This window comes from Thermobia domestica, chromosome 18 (assembly GCF_964235325.1).
Source record: "Thermobia domestica chromosome 18, izTheDome1.hap1.1, whole genome shotgun sequence".
Classification (NCBI taxonomy): domain Eukaryota; kingdom Metazoa; phylum Arthropoda; class Insecta; order Zygentoma; family Lepismatidae; genus Thermobia; species Thermobia domestica.
The window spans coordinates 13,945,577-13,966,582 of record NC_137471.1 but is presented as its reverse complement, the minus strand read 5'-3'; the positions used below and the strand labels follow the sequence as shown (position 1 = coordinate 13,966,582).

The 21,006-nt window shown below is 36.9% G+C and overlaps 1 protein-coding gene across 1 annotated transcript in view; it reads right to left on the bottom strand.

Annotated features, from left to right (window-relative positions):
* The window catches only part of LOC145676024 (dynein axonemal assembly factor 4-like), a 31,876-nt gene extending 18,505 nt beyond the window's left edge, over positions 1-13,371 (bottom strand). The window contains exons 1-3 of the mRNA XM_081746867.1: positions 13,072-13,371; positions 6,695-6,926; positions 5,036-5,194 (exon numbers count right to left, since the gene is read on the bottom strand). Of these exons, the coding sequence (XP_081602993.1) occupies positions 5,036-5,194; positions 6,695-6,926; positions 13,072-13,191 (511 nt within the window). The 5' untranslated portion in view covers positions 13,192-13,371. The remainder of the gene's footprint in view (positions 1-5,035; positions 5,195-6,694; positions 6,927-13,071) is intronic.
* Between the last annotated feature and the right edge of the window lie 7,635 nt (positions 13,372-21,006).

Below are 21,006 nucleotides of genomic sequence, written 5' to 3'. Positions count from 1 at the left end.
GACAATGCGCCTGCCCATAATGCCCTTTCTGTGAAGCAGTTTTTAGCAGCCAAGCGCATTCCTGTGCTCAACCATCCTCGGTATTCCCCAGACCTGGCTACCTGTGACTTTTATCTATTAATAAAAGTGGAAAGTGCATTGAAGGGAACACATTTTCAGTCTATGGAAGAGGTGAAACGAAAAACTGCAGAGTTGTTGAACAGGGTGACATCTGATGATCTACGGCATTGCTTTGAACAATGGAAGGCACGTATGCAGCGGTGTATAGGGGAGGGGAGTATATTGAAGGGGATAACAGTTAATTGTAACTTTCTTTGCAATACATCACATTTATGACAGCAGTCTCGCTATTTAATTGCCACACCTCGTATAACGAGAAATAGTAAATATAAATAAAATAAACAGCACATGTAAAAGCTCAAAACAAATGCTCCAGAGAACGTTCACTATTTCAATCGCACGAATAAAGGCGACAATACGATTACTAAAACAGTGTTATCCCCTAAACCTAGTTAATATTGTTAGGTAGTCCTGAACATTCTCTAAGGTCTGACTATTCCGGATAGTCTACAAAAATTTGGCGAGTACTCAGGAAGATGATACAGTCTTCACTATACGGACGCTTGATCCGAAGCACAAAATAGGGATGCGTGAGACAAGTGTGTCCGATACGCAAGCGAGTCACGATCACATCTCGACATCTTGCCCAAACAGTTTAATAGTATTATCACATGCAATCCAATCATTATTATTATTATTCGTCATTCATGGTTCACTTTTATACTCGACTAGCCAATCCTCCCATTTCTCACCCCTGTCATTATTATGCCGCCCTCTTTCTCCTACAAGGGCCAGTGGTAAAGTGTTCACCTCTGGTGCGTGGGGTCCCTGGTTCGATCCCACCTCGCGCCAAGTGAACTTTGTGGTGGACAAACACCGTGTGCGTAGGTTCTCTCGGGGTTCTCCCGTTTTCTTCATTCATTTCTCATAATCACCGTCTCCTTAAGCCTAATCGGCATAACCGTGGGACGTAAAACTCAAAAGTTTCATTTCATTTTTTTTTCTTTCTCCTGCGTCACCACTACTGAATTCATATCAGTCAATGACAAGTTTGTATTCCTTAAAAGAAAATTCTTTGTGCCAAGCATATCGTATCTTCTGAAAAGCCATAGATATCAGAGTTGAGTTGATTTAAAGTTTAACGTTCGTTTCAGCAGCGAGGCTATATGAGACGGGACCTACTGATTAACGTGGAATCCGAACGATATGAACCATAAATACCAGATTTCATGAGTTTTTTCTTCGTGTTTTTCGTGGAATTGGAAGAAAGAGAGAATGGGAAAGGAAGGACGTGGCCTGGGACCATTAGTTAGGTACTATCCCGGTATTTTTCTCGTGTGAATGAGGAAGACCCACGAAAACCTCAGTCAGGATGGCTGACCTATAAACGCTGTTATACTTTTTCGACCGAGTGTCCCCATCGGTAATCGAACCAAAGCTGTTTTGCTATATGGAAATCAGCATTGAGGTACTAGTAAAGTTCAATCACTTACGGCTTCGGTAGAGTGTTGCTGGTGGTGATTATGTTTCTTTGAGACGCTATATCGATTCCAAACCAACATTTTATTGCTATCTATTAACTTTTTTGTTTTATGAAAATTTAGATAAATCTTCTGTTACACTTACGTGAGTTTTAGGTTTAGTATATTATATACAGAAGTAGAGACTTCTGTAACAGCAAAAATATGTTTTATTTAAAACTGAATATTTTAGCTTCCAATACTTATAACTACCAACGCACCCTCTCGCCAAGTGAACTTTGTGGTCAGGGGCGTACGCAAGGGGTGGGTCCTGGGGGTCCGGAGCCCCCCCCCCGAAATCCCGACTTTTTAAAAGTGTAGTCGACTTTTAGGGGCAATTTTAGAAATTTTCATATAATTTAGCCTCAAATTGTATTTGGACCTCCCCGAAACGCTTTAGACCCCTCCCGAAATAAAATCCTGCGTACGTCCCTGTTTGTGGTGGACAAACACCATGTGCGTGGGGTTCCTCGTGGTTCTCCCGTTTCTTCATTCCACCATTTCATTCATTTCTTATCATCACCGTCTCCTTTAGCTTAGCCGGCATAATCCTGGGACGTAAAATTCAAAGATTTCATTTCATTTTTTACCAACGTACCTATAAGATAAGGCTATTTTTTCTTTTTTACCGAAATCACAAAACTATTTTGCTATTTTATCCTGTATTTGTACAGAATCCAAACTATCTCCATGTATACAGTTTGTAGGCACCATTAGTTAAGCTTTTCTTGCCAATATCCCAACAGTGCTAACGAGCAATGCAGTTTATCTTTCAGAATATGCCACATAGTTAACTTCCCTGACAGTTTAGTGACAATTTGAAGGAAACCTAGCATTTGCTCTTTCGGTACGGACAAGAGACCGACCGTTACAAGCCCAATCTCCTGACTGTTCTCGGTCAGTACTGTACTCATAAAGTACCACCGCATCGTTGATACACGCTACTTGTAATCTCCATGACACTGTTGTGCTTTTTTTTTTTTTTTTCAACGGATTACTTATACTTTTATCCAAGAACGCTGTTCAGGTTTCATAAACATGCTATACCAGTCGCTTCAATCACCCACAACACTACAACTACTCATTCTTCCGACCTCTTTTGGCACGGCACATATCAAACTACCAACTTCCAAACCCTTCTTGTTTACAATCATGCACATACTTGCCTTCCGCAAGTGTTGCCAGTAATTCACTTACAACCCAAGTACAGTAGAGCGTCGATTATCCGAAGTAATTGGGGGACATGGGTGTTCGGAAAACTGGTTTGTTGGGATAATCGAACTGTACATGTTTATTTGCCATGCGCGGAGCGGCACGCCTCAACTCTAAGCTGGTGCAGCTGTTGCTGTGAACAGCTTTGATACTGCCGCTACTTCTACAGCCAGTGCCAAACTGACAGAAGTGTGCTGATTGTTGAAACACAGCGACTGGCGGCTTATGAAGGCCCCATTAGAAGCAATGTTCCGCCAGCGGTGGCTCAGTGCGGCGACTACTGTGGGAAACTTGGTTTGGGAGTGAGGGGGATGATGGACGGTAGGGTGGGAGAGTAACAGGTGCGAGCGAGTACACAGTTCGGTTAAGAGGTCGTTCGGTTGACCGACGTTCGGATAATCGACGCTCTACTGTATTAACATCCTGAATTACATGGTTTTCTAAATCATTCGAAAGGTTTGATAACAACGAACACTCTAATCATGGCAGTCAAAGCTATTTTGTGTGTGTGTGTGTTTCTGTTTAATACACCTTAATGTGAATTTAACGCGTTTTTAACCTGTTCTGACTTCTGATGGAAGACATACTGATGTCCGACACTAGTATTTTACTTATATTTTGGTCCGCAGTAAAGGTTAAATTCTATGTTATTTTGTTTTACATATAATTGGTTCTCCTGCGCTTGAGTTCTATTCAGAAAGGGTAGTTTACTGTGAATAACGACCACAAACTGCAGTTGAGCAATCAGGTTAATGCAATGGATTTGATTTTTTTACTTTCAGAGAAACATGGAAATGATGAAGTGATATACTGGTACGTACACTAAATGACACCTGCGAAAGTATAGGGTTAGTGAGGATAATTATGAGACACTGCCTATGAAGAGTAATTACGAGACACCCCTCACTGATCTTCAATCTTGAAAATGAAAAATGAAATGAAGTTTTACGTCCCACGGTTATGCCGGTTAGGCTAAAGGAGACGGTGATGATGAGAGATGAGTGAAATGAAGAAAGTGGGAGGAAACGGGAGAATCCCGAGAAAACCAATGAGCACGGTGTTTGTCCACCACAAAGTCCACACGGCGCGAGCTGGGATCGAACCAGGGTCCCCAAGCACCGGAGGTGAACGCTCTACCACTGAACCACCGCGCCTCTTTCAATCTTCAATCTTGTACGATAAATACAAATTAAGAGCACAGGCATTTAATAACATCCTTCGCAATGCTCTGTCTACATTTTTAAGTTTCGGTTTACAAAAGTTTGGATGTACATTTTTTTTTTTTTAAAGAAACTAATTCAAAACAAATTGTTTTCAAATTTGAAATCCTATCATTACCTTTTATATCTACTCGTGCAGTAATATCACTGTTGTGAAACCAATGTGTGTTGGTTGAAGCCTGATAGGTCAGCAGTTACATGTTAAGTTGAATTTGTATCTTGGGCTTTTGTTTCAGAGTTACAATTTTTTTTTGTTGTTGTATCTCATTTTGCTTATATGCAGGGTACTTATGAGACGCATGCTGGAATCCAAGTTTGAAAGAAGCTGTATTTTGTATTTTAGGTAGTCCTATAATCTTGTTTTTTTTAGTAACTTTTAAAGTTATAAACCTACATCATTTTGTTGAAAATAACCTAGGCTGCATATCAATGTACTAAAACTTAAATAAATAGAAGTAGCCTAAGTTGTTTTCTAGTAAACAGCTTAGAGCTTGGTCTAAATTCGGTTCATAAACCTGTTTTGTAACCTGAAACTATCTAATATAGCCTATTAGCCTACCAGGCCTATTATAGTCAACTCACAAAAATGTTTAGAATAACCTCAGTAGCTATTTCTACCTTCTTTAGTTATTTTCTTCTAACTCAAGCTGAATATTTGTATATCTTTATGTAATAAACACAAAATAACGAAGACTTCTTTGTCTCACAACTGGATTCCTTCATACATCAATATCACCTACAGAAAGCTGGAGACAATAGGTGTCTCATAATTACCCTTTTCGAGTAATCAAACAGCACACAGCTTGACATTTACTCATCAACTTACGAGACGACACGAAATTTCTTGTCAGTAAATTGTTACTCTATTGGCACCATAAACTGCTGCCTAGGTTAACTGCTTTCAAAACTAATGTAAGCTGAGTGACGTGGAAAAGTTGTGAAATCTGTCTCATAATTAACCCCACTGACCCTATAACATTAAATACTTAAAAAGTAAAGTATTTAAAACAATCCTTACTATACCTGACGATTCCTGAGATATTTGTTTACACTTCCATTCTTCCAAATCCTTCATTGCAACGTCACGTTCATGATTTCTTATCGTTTCAATAGTTTCACGTTGTTTGGTGTCTAAGTTGATTTGTTGCCTAACTGCTAAACGCTGCAAATTAGATTTCTTCTCTGCAATAAGAAAAACGTTCATATTCACATCATAGAAAGGAAATTTCCATGTATACTGTTATACAACTATGTTCAAGACCACTGGCGTCTCTGGCACGTAAAATTTGTGGAGGACATCAAAGAAAGTGATTTAAATGGTACTACCTAGCCCAACCTGTTTATTATCTTCGATTCCATTTGTTACTTTTCTGATTACCTTCACGGAACTCCCGAGGTATATCAAGAACTATGTTATAATCGTTTCAGAGCCTGCATATTATATTCCAAATAAATATAATTATTATTATTTGTGGTGGACAAAACACAACCATACCCGCAGGGCACGTTATTTTCTGTCTTTATTACAGCTAAATGGGAAAGGGCATTTGTGTTCTAGAACCTTGCCGGTACAAAGGAGAGAAACCAGTAATTTTAGGAAGACAAGAGAACACTGATGTTGAAGTGAACTACATCCCTTTTCCTGATTGAATGAAATATCTACTGTCTGTGGTGGACAAACACCGTGTGCGTGAGTTTTCTCGGGGTTCTCCCACTTTCTTCATTCCACCATGTCATTCATCTCTCATCATCACCGTCTCCTTTAGCCTTACCGGCATAACTGTGGGACGTAAAACTCAAAGATTTCATTGAATTATTTTAATGAGATGTCTGAAGGTAGGCTTTTTCTTCTCGTTCCAATAAGCTTAATGGCTTACGATACATGCTACATATTAAAAATTCAAAACAAAACTTCTAAAAATGTATAGTTCATAAAGGTTCTACAAATTAGGAGATTATATAAATATAACAAGTAATTAAAACGAAATTCTTAGAAAGACTCAAAGAATGAGAAACTAAGTAGAAAAAAAATATATAAGAGGAAAATAACTTAAAAATAGCTAAAGCAACCAACATATACAAAGAAAAAAATCCTTAGAAGAAAACGTTAACTGTTCCAATCCCACCAATAAAGCTGAAAATACAATGCCAAAAGATCACATTATCTCCCAAAACCTGATTAACATCTTTTTAACCGTTCTCTGAGGCCTGAGCAAGGGCGCCCATCAGGGGGGGGGGGCGCTGGCCCCCTCTAGAGGAAATTGTACTTCGGAAGATCGAAAAGTAAAAAGATGTTTAAAAATATTTACCGCAAAATTTGAGACTACATTTGAAATGATGCTTATACTGCCCCCTCCTCGAAAAAGCAACATGGGCGCCCTTGAGCCTGAGTACTCTGGACATTCTACGAGAATGTGCCGAATACTCCGTGGGACGACACAGTATTGACGGTTAGCGCCACACACTAAAAAGATTGTTAGATGAGAATATCCGATGTGCATGCGAGTCACGGTCACTTCATTTCGGCGGCTAGTACTCGACGACATCTGTTAATTGTCTAAAAGAAGTTTTACTGAGCGAAGTTTATTTCGTTGGTCTGCCTCCAATTCGTTTGCTAATGAGAACACACAACTCTGGTAAATAAATACTTTTCATGTATTATTATTATTATTATTATTTTACCTCTTTTTTGCTTTCCTTCGATTTCAGCATTTTCATGAGCTTTATTTATAAATTGTTCCCGTAACTGCATTTTCTCGTCTCGGGTGAGGTCTCCTTCCAACTGTTTCCATTGTCCAGGTTCCGCCTTCTCCAGCTCAAACACGATGTCTTCCTCAGTAAAAGTACATTTACTGCTCGCATTCACTACCGGTGATTGTAAAAAGACTTCGAATAAGAATGGTGGATAGCTTGCCTGGAAAATAATAATAATAATTCCTTAGTTACACTGATCAAAGATGATTACTGCATGCTTCCTCTTTCATTATTCTATACTGCTAATTTCCAAAGAATTTAAAGTGAATTGCGGAAATGGTACAAAGGGAAGGTTCCAGAACACAGGTTCCCCATATAGGTTAGTAGCTAGGTTGGTTCCTTTCTGTGCCAAAGTTTAATATTTAATTCACATAGTATTGCCGAGCGAGCGTCAGCGAGTGAAGGCGGGTTAAAGTCCCGCAGGGCACGTTGTTTTCTGTCTTTATTACAGCTAAATGGGAAAAGGGTATTTGTGTTCTAGAACCTTGCCAGTACAAAGGAGAGAAACCAGTAGTTTTAGGAAGACAAAAGAACACTAATGTTGAAGTGAACTATATCCCTTTTCCTGATTGAATGAAATATATTTATATACTGTCTGTGGTTTCTATTACCGTGTTTACGAGAATAGTAAACCGTTTCCATTTTAGAATTTTAGGTATATAAAACCACATTTTTTAAACTACAATAAAATGTGTACACTTTGCCACCTGCTTATGATGGGCCCTTTTCTATAAGGGTTCCATTTTTCCATAGACGTACATTACTTTCTTACTCTATAAGATGATCAACTGTCTACTTTGGAACTTGGTCACATAGAAGCAAACTGACATATGTATGCTGGACGCCCTATGTAATCTTGACTTCTTAGAATACCTTGTGGAGCACATTTTACTGTTGTGTGTTTCAGGTCAGTAAACCAAGGTGAGAAGAAGGAAAACTTGCTAAATCAGGGTGTCTACTGGAATACCAGAAAGTAAATTCATGACTTTTTCATGACTTTTCATGACCTTTTTGTTCAAATTTTCATGACCATGGCGATAAAAATTTACTATTAGTAATACTAAACCCCTACCATCAGTGGTGCATCGGAACTATGCGGGTTGCTAGTCTTAAATATCACTTATTGTGAATCTTGAAGAAAGAATCTAAAATTCTGCCGCCTTGTGCTCGAGCACAGAATAGCACTTACCTAAATACGGGCCTGCTCTTACCAGTAAATCAACTGTATTTGTTTAATTCTGAGTATAATTATCCATCTAGCAGAAATTTGTCTAAAATTAAGCACTCAGAGAACTGCCCAAAGACAAAACAAATTACAAAAGAAATTGCGTTTTAAAAAAATAGATCATCAAATTTAAAATCTGCAAACTCAAACGAATAATATTATTTGCATAAGTCTAAAGGCCCAAAAATACACAATTTACATTTCTTAGAAGTAAAGAAATAGCAGATCAGAAAGTTGGATAGTAAAAAGTTGTTACTATATTACAGAGACTAGAAGATGAAATGGGGAGCAGCTAGGAAGACAGTAAAGTACCAGTTAGCCAGCACTAACTGGTGGGGGAAATTCTCACAATTACTGACCTGATACAACTGTTTCAGTACATGCAGTATGAGGTATAAAAGTATGAAGTATAAAAATATACTCTGAGATTTCAGATTTTCATGACCAGTTGGGTAAATAAAGGACTTTTTCATGACTTTCATGACCACTAAGCAAAATATATGACTTTTTCATGACTTTCATGACCAGTAGACACCCTGTAAATGAAAGTAACTTCTTCAAAAATACTGCAAGCGGTGCTACTCCTTATTGCTTTTATGACCATAATCGGCAAATGTATAAATAAATGGGGTATGTTTAGTACAAGGGGTCCAGAAGCACGTAAAAACACAAAATTTACAGGAGAAATGAGTGATGCAAGTACATAGACGTAACGTAAGTAACCAAACCTAACCTAACATAAACTAATGTAAGCTAACCTGAACTAACCTAAACTAACGTAATATTAGTAGAGATAAGCGAAATTCTATCATTTTTTGGAAAATTATGCGGGACTCCTACACTAATACAACATAAACTAAACTAAACTAACGTAACCTAAACTATCCTAATCTAACTTAAACTAACGAACCCTACCCTAAACTAACCGAATGTGAACAGAAAATACCAAAATTTTAACATTTTTTAGAGAAAAGAGCTGGACCCCTTCTGCTAAACATAGGCCAAATAAATTAAGCCTTAATGCTTCCCGTTCATTTTTTTTTTTTTTTTTTTTTTTTTTTTTTTTACTTTCAGAACTCCTGTTACCCAGGTTGATAACGACAGATTCAATTCTCTCGCCCTCTTTGAAAGCTTTTTTCCTGGAGCTTCTCGCATCTTACACGAGCCCTTACAATACGGTCTTCCTATCTTTTCGCATATAGTCTTTCAACGTCCGAAGTGCATTGTTTCTTTTTAGAGCTTCCATGTTTCACCTACACCCAAATTAAGTCAATGCAGTCATAATTTTCATTCTAAGCATTACTAATTTTCATCGGTAAAAATCAACTTTCACGGTGAAGCAATAACCACAACAAGAATCACAAGAAAATCCACAAAATACAAACAAATTAAGCTAGAATCATGGTTGTTTCATCAACATTCTCAGAAAAATATATTCTAGAACTCTGAGTTATTGTTTTATATGAGAAACGTCACATTTCTATTTTAGTTTCGGCCGAAGTAGTCTTCCACTTAATTGCGCTGGCAACGTCGCTGCAATTGGTTTGATAAACGTGACAGCAGCCCTGAAGGTCGTACGCCAGTTCGCGCTCCGCGTACTATAGTCTGTGGAGTAGTGTTACAAGAGTACACTAGTGTCGTACAGTTAGCTTGTAATTTACAAGTAAATATTCACAACAGATATTTGCGACATGTACTATGTTTGTGTAACTTCCCAAGTATAAACAACTAAGTTTTCACCTTTTATAAAATTAAAAAACAGTCTGAAACTGAGCGCAAACTGTGGCTTAGCGACTGTACATGAAAAATATTTCCACTGTACATGAAAATATCTAATAAGCTATCAAAAAGGAAAAATATTCAGTTGATTCTAAGCAATAATTAAAGTATACATCCCAAGGAAAGCCTTCAAGCAACTAAATATTTGTATTTTTCAACATTTAATTTGCATTTGGACTTCTTTTCTTTTTTCTTTTTTTAAATCGCGCCTACTAGTTTGTTTTTAGTGTCTTTTACTACATGTTCTAAAATTTGGCGAAGCAATTGGAACTCAATCTAAGAACATTAGTTAAAATATTACATACTAGCTGGAATACCCATGCTTCGCATGGGGGCTGTATTTTGAAGTCAACGCCTGTGGGAGTATCACCATTTATCTCAGCGACCGCGAAAACTATGGATTTGACACTAAAATCGGTCATTTTGGAGTTACTTTCATTATTTTTACATGTCTCTGTAACCCCCCCCCCTGCAGGTGACCTCCGGCTCGCATACAATGGTAGCTGAATTTGAAAGTCATAACTAATGGAAGTATCACCATTGATTTCAGCGACCGCGAAAAGTACGAATTTGACACTAATATCGGTCATTTTGGATTATTTTTACATGTCTCGACCCCTCCTGAGACCCCCTGGATCAAATTTTGAAGGAGGCGCGGTGGCTCAGTGGTAGAGCGTTCACCTCCGGCGCTCGGGGTCCCTAGTTCGATCCCAGCTCGCGCCGTGTAGACTTTGTGGTGGACAAACACCGTGCCCTTGGGTTTCCTCGGGGTTCTCCCGTTTTCCTCTCACTGTCTTCATTCCACCATTTCACTCATCTCTTATCACCGTCTCCTTTAGCCTAACCGGCATAAACGTGGGACGTAAAACTTAAAGATTTCATTTCATTTTTCAAATGTTGAAAAAATGCTTCGTCTTTGTCTGGGGCCTGGACCAAGATACCCGTGACCAAAATTTGTTAACTCTTGGTCCACTTGTCTGGTTTCCAGTCGGTCCCGGTAAACGCCCCCCCTGGTTCGAATTTAATAAAAACAAAAACGCTTCGTCTTGGTCTGGGGTCCCGGACCAAGATACCCGTGACCAAAACTTGGTAACTCTTGGTCGACTCGTCTGGTCCCCAGGCTGCACACAGACAGACAAACAAACTTTTTATTTGAGGCGCCTGGTATCAAAGGCTGCCAAATCTTTTTTTTTTTTTTTTTTTTTTTTTTTTAACCGGAATTGAGTTATATATCGCTTGTTATATGTTTGATCTAAAGGAATAACATGGAAACAGAATTTTGTTTAAAAGCTGAACATTTCATACGAAAAAACTAATTCAAATATGGGACTTTGTACGCGTGTATATGGAGCTACACTGCACGTTTTGCGAGATTACTTGAAACTTAGTGAAATGGATGTGGCGGATTTTGATACTATTTTATTTATATTAGAAGATGTAGTGTTTAAGATTTTGTAAAAATCAGTTGAATTATTTTGTATGCATAAAAGAAAATGTAATTAAATTGGTGGTACTACATTGTAGTTGAATACACTAAACATAAAAAAGTTAGTCCAATAAGTCAGTTGGAGAGGTACGATCCTAGTGTTAAGACGTCCGTGCAACATTGTAACACTTGTAATAGCCAAAGCCAAAATATACATATTCAATATATTAATAAGCAATAATTTAACATACAAACGTATTAACCCGTCCATGCGAGCTTTTATTACAGTGTGTATATAATCTAACGAATGAATTAACTAACATTACAGATATTAACTACCACCTAACGAACTATACCCTATGTAACACCTACATGCTGAAATCCATCCCCCCAACATAAGTTTTGCAATTAACAGCCTAACTCTCCTAACACCTTATGGCGGCGAGTTCGTTACGGTGCTGGTTTACTTCTGGCACACCACATTTTCGAAGATTTAAATAAAGAACAAACTTCTCCGTATTTTAGGTTTACAACTGTAGAGTTACTAGTGTATTACCATTACAAGTGCTTTACGACGGATAAATTAAGTGAGTGCATATGAAAGATGACGGTATTTGATGGTACTGAAGCTGTATTTTATCTTTACAAGTGGAGCGCTACTAGTACGAAACAATGACAAGTGTTATTGAAACTTGTATCATTCCCAAAATCCACTTGTTTTTATTACACTTCCTTATGCGTATAGCCATTATCGCTGATGCACTTGCTCTCTTCGGACGTACCCCCACGCTATCTCGCGATCCCAACAGCTTCGCCCTGTTCTGACTCAGTGATATAGCATTCGTCCATTTCTGTTTTTCGGCATTCTATAGCATTTCTGTTTTTTGTACTGTAGTTTTTATGTCATACACCTGGACGCTGTATTTATATGCAAATCGTAAAATAATTGTGATTTTTCAAAAATTACTTCTTGTGGTTCCTTGAATTTTATTTAAAGTGAGACATTTTCATGTCGCCCAGTGCAAATAATTTAGGAGACAATAAGAAGTAAATCCGTGATGTGCCAAAAGTAAACCTGCACGCTCGTTACATACAATGGCCTATGTTTAGCAGAAGGGGTCCAGCTCTTTTCTCTAAAAATGTTACGGATTGAGTATAGCCCGCTCCCCCATGATTTTTAACGAATCATACTGATTCTAACGATTCATATTAGTTCATAATGAATCGGAATTGTATGTTATAAAGATTTAAGATGTGAATCTTGTGGTAAGGAAGCTTTATATCTAGTATAAGTAGTAGTAGTAGTAGTAGTAGTAGTAGAAGTAGTAGCGGTAGTAGTAGTAGTAGTAGCAGCAGTAGTAGTAGCGGTAGTTAGTAGTAATAGTAGTAGTAGTACTAGTAGTAGGAACGGGTTAGAAGCCCCGCAGGGGGTGGTTGGGTTCTGTTCTCGATATAAGTAGTAGTAGTAGTAGTAGTAGTAGTACTAGTAGTAGTAGCAGTAGTAGTAGTAGTAGTAGTAGTAGTAACTTCCAGTTCTGGTGACAAAGAACTGGGGGAGCGGGCTATACACAAGCCAATGTTACAATTTTGGTAATTTCTGTTCACATTAGGTTAGGTTCGGTTAGTTTATGTTATATTAGTGTACGGATCCAGCATAATTTTCCAAAAAAATTATAGAATTTCGCTTATTTCTACTAATATTAGGTCAGTTTAGGTTAGTTCAGGTTACTTTAGGTTAGGTTAGGTTAGATTTGGTTACGTTCTGTTACGTCTAAGTACTTGCATCATTAATTTCTCCTGTAAATTTTGTGATTTTTACGTGCTTCTGGACACCTTGCACTAAACATACTCCCATACAATTATAGATTAACATACCTTGATATAATTATCAATAGTAAATATATCAACTTTGGAGCGATGAGTCCCTTTTAAAGGGACACGGATTATCAGTTTATCACTGGTTTGTCTCCAAGAAAAATCGTTGATTATTATCATTATTATTTATGTAACAGTGAATCTCTCAAGAGTTTTATACACTATTCACATTTTATAAGTCTTTTCCTAAACACTCTCGTATTACACTACATAGATAATTGTGAGTTTAAATATAGTTTTAAAGTCACTTCGAACTCGTACATATTTGTATCTACCACTGCCAATTGTTTTCTTTATCCTCTTTCGTATCCTAGCAACAGCCAGAGCCTGTAAACAATAATTAGACAGCGATACGACTACTGACCGAGAGGGAAGAATCCATTTGTGAGAATTCGTTTTCTTTTTTCTTTTTCTTTTTTTAAGTTTGATATACCACTACATGAAAAAATATGCCAGTAAAAGCAACAAATGCACGTAATATGTTTTTTGAAGAATAAACATCTATGTATATTTATTTTTGTGTAATTTTAGTTTTTCGTTTCTTGACGACTCACTTTGGAGCTTCAAGTCAAAGCCCCATATTGACAAAATTGGCCAATTTTACATGAGCTCACACTCTGTAACGCAGCGTTTCACAACCTTTTTCAACTTACGGCACACTACGGGAGTAGCTTGAATTCTCGCGGCACACTCATAGATATTATTATTATTATTTGTAAATATAAAATACCGTGGTATTTTTTCTGTGATTACTGATCTCACAGAGAAGAAAGCTAGATCACTTTTTTTTTCTTGTCGTGGAAGTCATTATGCTTAACATGTTATTTCTCATTCCAATTTAAAACTTCATAAACATTGCAATGAAATATAGGATTCAGATTTTAAAAAAATACACTTTCTGTTTTGAAAGTTGTATCCGATTTTTTACTAAGAGGAAAGATCACTCAAGAACGAACGAAGAAACAATCTCTTGTACTTTTAAAACACAGTAGGTAATTTGTATGCACGTTTGCTTTGCCGAAAGGATTGAATGATATTTTACAATTTCAAGTTACGAAATAATCTGCAACAATAATGAAGCAATAATGGTCATGACAATGATAAAAAAAAAAATACGTTTGTCCACATTAAAAATGTACCGAAAAGCAACACAGAATGAAACTTAAAATTGTAAATTCATAGAGGTTCATAGTAATGTGAAATACAAATATGCAATTTTTCCCTATGTCTTGCAATTTGATTGCTATAGAACAGTGACGACGCCAGAGGGTGGGGCAAGGGGGCGAGCGCCCCCTAGTAGCTACTTCTGCCCCCCGACTGTCACTTAGACTGCCCCCCCAGACTCCTACAATCTTGAAACATTCTACATGTAGTATTTTATATCAGTATCATAATCAAGCTCATTGTCAAATTGTAGTCTACTTCTCATGCATTTACTATGTAGCAGATAAGTCCTCAAGCTTTCTTCTTTGAGCGTCTGAGTATTTCTGTTTTCTAATTTAGCTCCTTTTGAAGTAAATTATAGTTATACTTCTTATGATTTTTAATTATTGTGCCTAGCGAACAATAGTAGATTTGGTCGACTTGTTTTCTTCTCATTGGATCAACTTCGATTGGAAACAAAAGAAAGGTAAACCAGTTACGTAACTTGTTTGTATTTATCCAGGTTTGAATTTTTAAGTTTCATATTTTGTTTTATTTATCATCATCATCATCATAGGTATTCTGCCTTTATTGGCAGGTCACTTGCTGCAGCTGAGAAGCTTCCATGCTCCACGGTCTTCCGCTAACCTTTTTGTCTTCGCGTATGATCTTTCTGTTTTAATATCATCCATTAATTGTAGTCTCTTTCGGCCCCTCCCTCTCTTTCCCGCCACCATACCCTCTAGGACGTCCCTCATGATACAATCTCTTCTTAGGCAATGTCCCAACCAGTTTCTCTTCCTCTTCCTAATAATATCTAAAAGTGTTCTTTTCTCACCCACCATTTCTAACACTCTCTCATTCGTTTTCCGCTCGACCCAACTAATTCTTTCCATTCTTCTCCACATCCACATTTCGAAGGCTTCCAGTCGATTTTCATCACTTTTACGTAATGTCCACGTTTCCGCCCCATACAGTACAACACTCCACACGAAGCATTTTATGAGTCTTTTTCTCAACTCTTTGTCCAAGGTCCCACAAAACTTTTCTTTCTTTTAAAGGCTTCTTTCGCCATTCCTATCCTTTTATTTAAAGGTTCTATAATTCTTTTTTCTGAAACATTATTCTCGGCTTTTAATATTCAGAGGATGTGCTTATAACAGCTTAGTTTGCAACTACCAGGCCTTAATTTTTTGAAGGGGGTAAAAAAAAATGTGTTTTCCCCTCCTGCAAATGATAATAATAAATTTATGGAATTAAATTGATTCCCAATAAAACGTATTGTCAGAGTGCTGATCTTTAGTTAGTAATTGGTTTACACTAGTGCTCCCTTACTTATTTTGTTTCAAAGTACTGAAGTGACGTCTACCATATTGACTAGGGACTGTTGGAAAATTCGTAGCCCAACCCAGAAGGAGTGCACGTGGAATGGTAAAGTTTTACTTCTTCTACACTCTCCCCGAGAGTAAATATACTACCTTGCGCAGTGCTCCAATTTTTGCAGAAAAGTTAAAAAATCTTAAGATTTCCTCGCACCACCCCTATCAGATCTAAAATGGCGTTCTTTCAAGTGTTATTTAAGTTTGGGAAATAAGTACACGTAATAGTTAGACGGAGCTAAATCTGCGGAATAATAATGATGATCTAGACATTGAAATCCTAGATTATGCAATTTCAGTTGTGTTCGCAGGGGCTTGATGGACAGATGTGTTCTCCTGAAAAAACAGAATTCCTTTCTTTTCATTTTCCGTGGCGTTGAACTTTGCATTTTCCTTTCAGTTTTGTAATTAATGTAGAGACTCTGGATTAAGTATTTGACCGTTGTGGAGGTAGTCTATGAGTACGACTCCATACTTATCCCAGAAGAATGTTGCAAACAGTTTCTCAACCTACTTCTGTGTCTTGAACTTCTTGGGGCGATGAAGAAATGAGTGCTACTACTCAATTGACTGTTGTTTCGATTCAGGATCATAGTGGTACAACCATATTTTATCTATGGTTACTATTCGTGAGCGAGTCAAATTGGAAGACTTCTTTTAATGCCGTCACTCTTTTATTCTCCTGACAGATATTTTGGGAACCCATTTTGTCGAGAACTTGAGCATACCCAAGCCATTCTGAATTATGCTACCGACGAGTTCCAAAGAAATGCCTAGAATCTCTGACACAAGTTTTGCTGAGAAGGTAAAAACTGAGAAAGCGGGGTGCAGCCAGACCTCAGACTATAATATGTATATCGTGAGTTTACTATACACTTTAAAAACTATATAAATAATAGCTTAAATTATTTTTGTTACTCAAAAACTGGGGTAGCCGAGGCCCTCCGGCCCCGGGCTATAACCATCACTGGCTGAAATGCTGCAGTTTTCAAGAATAATGTCACAAATTGCATCCATGATTTCGGGAAGAGTAATTGCTTTTAATCATCCTGGATGTAAAGCATAATTTGTTGAGAAATCGCCACGTTTATACTAAGCCACTTACTTCTTCACCACTGTATATAACGGAGGAGAGTCCCGTCGTGTTTCACTGAATTCCTAATTAATTTACATCGATGACTTTCCTTGGTGGAACAAAAATGTTAGTGTCTGGATGTTCGTGAAATTCGCTGCTTGGGCACACGTAATCACTTCAGAGGCCTGAGAAACAATAAGAATTTCATTATTAATATGAAAATTTGTATTTGTACATACAGAGATATGTTTTTCTAAACTACGGTTTCATTTTTCAACCTAGTAACTACACTCCTTCTGGATTGGACTAGGACATTTTCAGCAACTCCTCGTAAATTCTCTCTCTCTCTCTCTCTCTCTCTCTCTCTCTCTCTCTATATATATATATATATATATATATATATATATATATATATATATATATATATATATATATATATATATATATATATATATATATATATATATATATATATATATATATATATAAACTTATTGCATCTGAAATAAGTTTAATTTATAATCATACTAGCAGCGTTCACCCTGCTTCGCTGCGGTCACCCCGGAACGCAATAAACTTTGTTACTTAGATAATTTTTACTTTTTCGCTTTCAAGTGATATGATAAAAACCATAGTAGATTGCAGTAAATGTTAACATTATATCGCCTGTCATTTATGTTAACCCGCCGAGTGACACGGTCATGCGGGTTGCATATAAATACGTTTATTTTTACCTATGATGAACTAACAAAGGATTTGTACGTTATGGACACTTGAATGGTCAATTATCTCAAGACACTGGTAATTAAAAATTAAAGTGATATGATAAAAACCATCTAGGGTCCAAATCCTAATAACCCCCCAAAAATGAAAGAAATTGGTTCAGCCGTATTAGCGTGATGAGGGAACAAAGGATTTGTGCGTTCTCTTTTATATATATAGATAGGTCTAATATAAAAACAGCAACGAAATTACACAATGTAATGTAAAATAAGTCAAACGTAATAAATATGTCATATTTGGTATGGCAAATAGCCGCCCCCCTGAAAATGTATCTGCCCCTCCTTTGCCCCCCTAAGAACTTAAAGCTGGCGTCGTCACTGCTATAGAATTAATAATTTTGTTTCCACTTCCTCGCGGCACACCGGTTGTGAAACGCTGCCGTAACGGATTACAACGTTACGCAAAGTATACGATTTATAGTAGGCACAGCACTTATGATTGATTTTTGTATGTTTTGTATGGGTTACGCTCCACAACAATTTTTAAGGCTGCTATGGCCCATGATCAAACTTTCCTTCTTATTTTGTACCTAATTTTTCTTATATGGCAGGGGATCAGATACACAATTTCATTTCACTTTATGTATACACAGATAGACTTATATAAAATAGATAGACCTATACTTGTATCTGTTATGAACTAAAGTTATGCAATAAACTTTGATGCATAAAGATTACATAATGCATTCCGCAATAAGGTTCTTGAAATGTCACTGTGTTTAAAGCAGAAAATATTTTGTATGAAGTAAACATATGTGACGGAACGTCTTATCCGTCCCAAAGTAAAAGTTTTAGGATTTGCGTTGTCTTCATATCACTTAATAAGTATTCTTTCGATATAATAATGAATACATTTGTGTTTGCATCTAATATGTTATTTCAGTTACTATATATGTGTGCATTGCTATAACTTTACACATAATTGTAATTCTAGTGAATATTATAAATGTTAAATATCAATAACAATAATAACATTACATCACTCCATCTTCAATATACCTATTTTTATCTCATCATAAAGCCTCCTGTTTCATTGCTCATACATACAGTATATAATAAAGTACGGGATAAGAATAAACGACCAAAAACGCCATTAGTTTTAATGGCATTTTTGGTCGTTTATTCTTGTCCCGTACTTTATACATTTATGATTAATAAGTGTTGCATAGTTTACTTGTTTTCAAATGTCTCAAGGGAAATATAAAAATATTGCTGCTGGCGTAAGAACTAATAATTTTCATTAAATATGTTAATATTTCTGTGAAGTACGAATGTCTTTTGGATCCTGTGACGGATTTAAGTGTCTACGTTGTTATATGCATAAATAGAAGTCAGAGTTGTTTCTTCTGGTGGTACTTTAGGAGAGCATATATTTGTAGTCCTCTATGAAGCACCAGGAGCAAGTGGCTTGCTATAGTGTTCTCCCTACCAATTTTTACTTGATCTATGCTTTGCAGCGAATATAAACATGGTATTAATAACATAAAGTGTAAGTTTCTGTAAAGTTGATGCACTCGATAGTCACTTTTGGAATGGGATCCGCTCGTATTTAGCTTACTTCCAGCAACTGTCATCTACACATGTCTATAAATATAATTTAAAGTTGTTCTAATGATGATAATATTTATTTTACTTATTTATTTTTGAGACTTCTGTCTTGTACTTCCACTGGCCTTTCGTAGTGTGATCCCTCTGATAAATTGTGAAAGTTAATCAGTTCTCTACTAATCCAACCCTAATGTATACTTATTACCAATTTGCATCCTTACGGTTTGGTTTGATACTCAACTAAGTAGTCTTTGCATTAAAGAAGTAATACAAATAAGCAAATCTTGTCTATGATAAGTTAGCTGAAATGTTTACTACATTTTGCACATGTCTAAAGTTGTAGCAATTTTTCCTTTATCGTTTTAAGGCTAAAAGATATTAGTAAACTAAAAATATTTTGAGTTGCAAAATTAACATATTGCCGGTGAATTTCTTTTATTATTGAACATTAAACTATTAATAAACAAAAAAGTGGATATTTATTCGATAGACGACTATATGTTTTGATTTTTGATATCTCAGATCTCGGATACGATGCAGTCCAAATGGATTTAAAATACTCAGAACGGAGTTAATTCCTGATATGCACTTCGTCCAACCTTGTTTGAGAATATCATTGTCAAGTAAGGTATTAACGTGTATAGCGCTGTCACATGTTGCCTTGATTAAATTGCGACCTATGATATCAAAACACGTGATTCCCGTCACTTTGGATTTGAAGAGAGCACACCCAAGAGCCATGAGGTGAGTTTTCCCCACAGACTTGGAATGATCTTTGGCAGTAATGTGCACCACATAAGGAGCCAAATGATGGGATATATATATACAAGGTGTTAATGAACTATAACGACAAACTGTAAGAGGTGATTCCTTACATCAAAATAAGAGAAAAAGTTCATATGGACCTATGGCAAAAAATGCATAGTTTCAGAGGTAGGGCTGGCCAAAATTGTGGAAAAGCCACATTTCAAGAGGTCCTATTTCGAATTCGAGAAACTGTGGATGGTGGTCCTTATGAGCGCAAAGGAAGTCATGCATATGCAATCCAAAAATGCATATTTCATTAATGTTCAATGGGTGAAATTCCCAGACATGCCATCAACCGAATTTTGAGACATGCTCTGACTTTATGATTGGTCCAAAGTAGGCAGACGATAAGCCTTGCTGGCAGTGAACACGGAATCCTTTGGCGCGACATCGGAAGTGTTAAGGATCAGCAGCAGCGTGGTCTCTCGTACTCGGAAAATCTCATGCTGCGATGTTTTTTCTTTCACGCTTATAAATGAAGAAAACGTGAAATATATCGCATCACACGTTATTCCGAACACAAAAGAACATGGAGCTGCCGGTTCCTAACAATTCCGCCTTGCCTCCGAAGCATTGGATGTCCATTGTTGTCAAGGCTTACTTCCTGCCTACTTTTGACCCTCCTCGAAATCAGAATATATCTGAAAACTCTATTGAGAGCATATCTGGGAATTACGCCTTGTAGGGAATACCTTGTACACCTATTGAAAATTGATGAAATATGCACATTTGAATTGTGTATGCGTGGCCTCCTTTACGCTGATAAGGACCACCATCCACAGTTTCTGGAATTCGAAATAGGGCCTCTTAAAATTGGACCTTTTCGCGATTTTGGAGAGCTCTAGCTCTGAAACTATGCACTTTTCTCCACAGGTCCACATGAACTTTTTATTTTGATGTGGGGAATCAGCTCTTACAGTTTGTCGGTATAGTTCATTAACACCCTGTGTATATATATATATATATATATATATATATATATATATATATATATATATATATATATATATATATATATATATATATATATAGAGAGAGAGAGAGAGAGAGAGAGAGAGAGAGAGAGAGAAAGAGAAAGAGAGGAGAAAATGATCCCTGCAGGTAAAATGATCTCTTACCCCTACAGCGGAAACTGTGGTGGCGCTGCCTGTCGTATCACATGGTTATTACGTCACGCAAAATAAGCTATTCTTGTTCATCA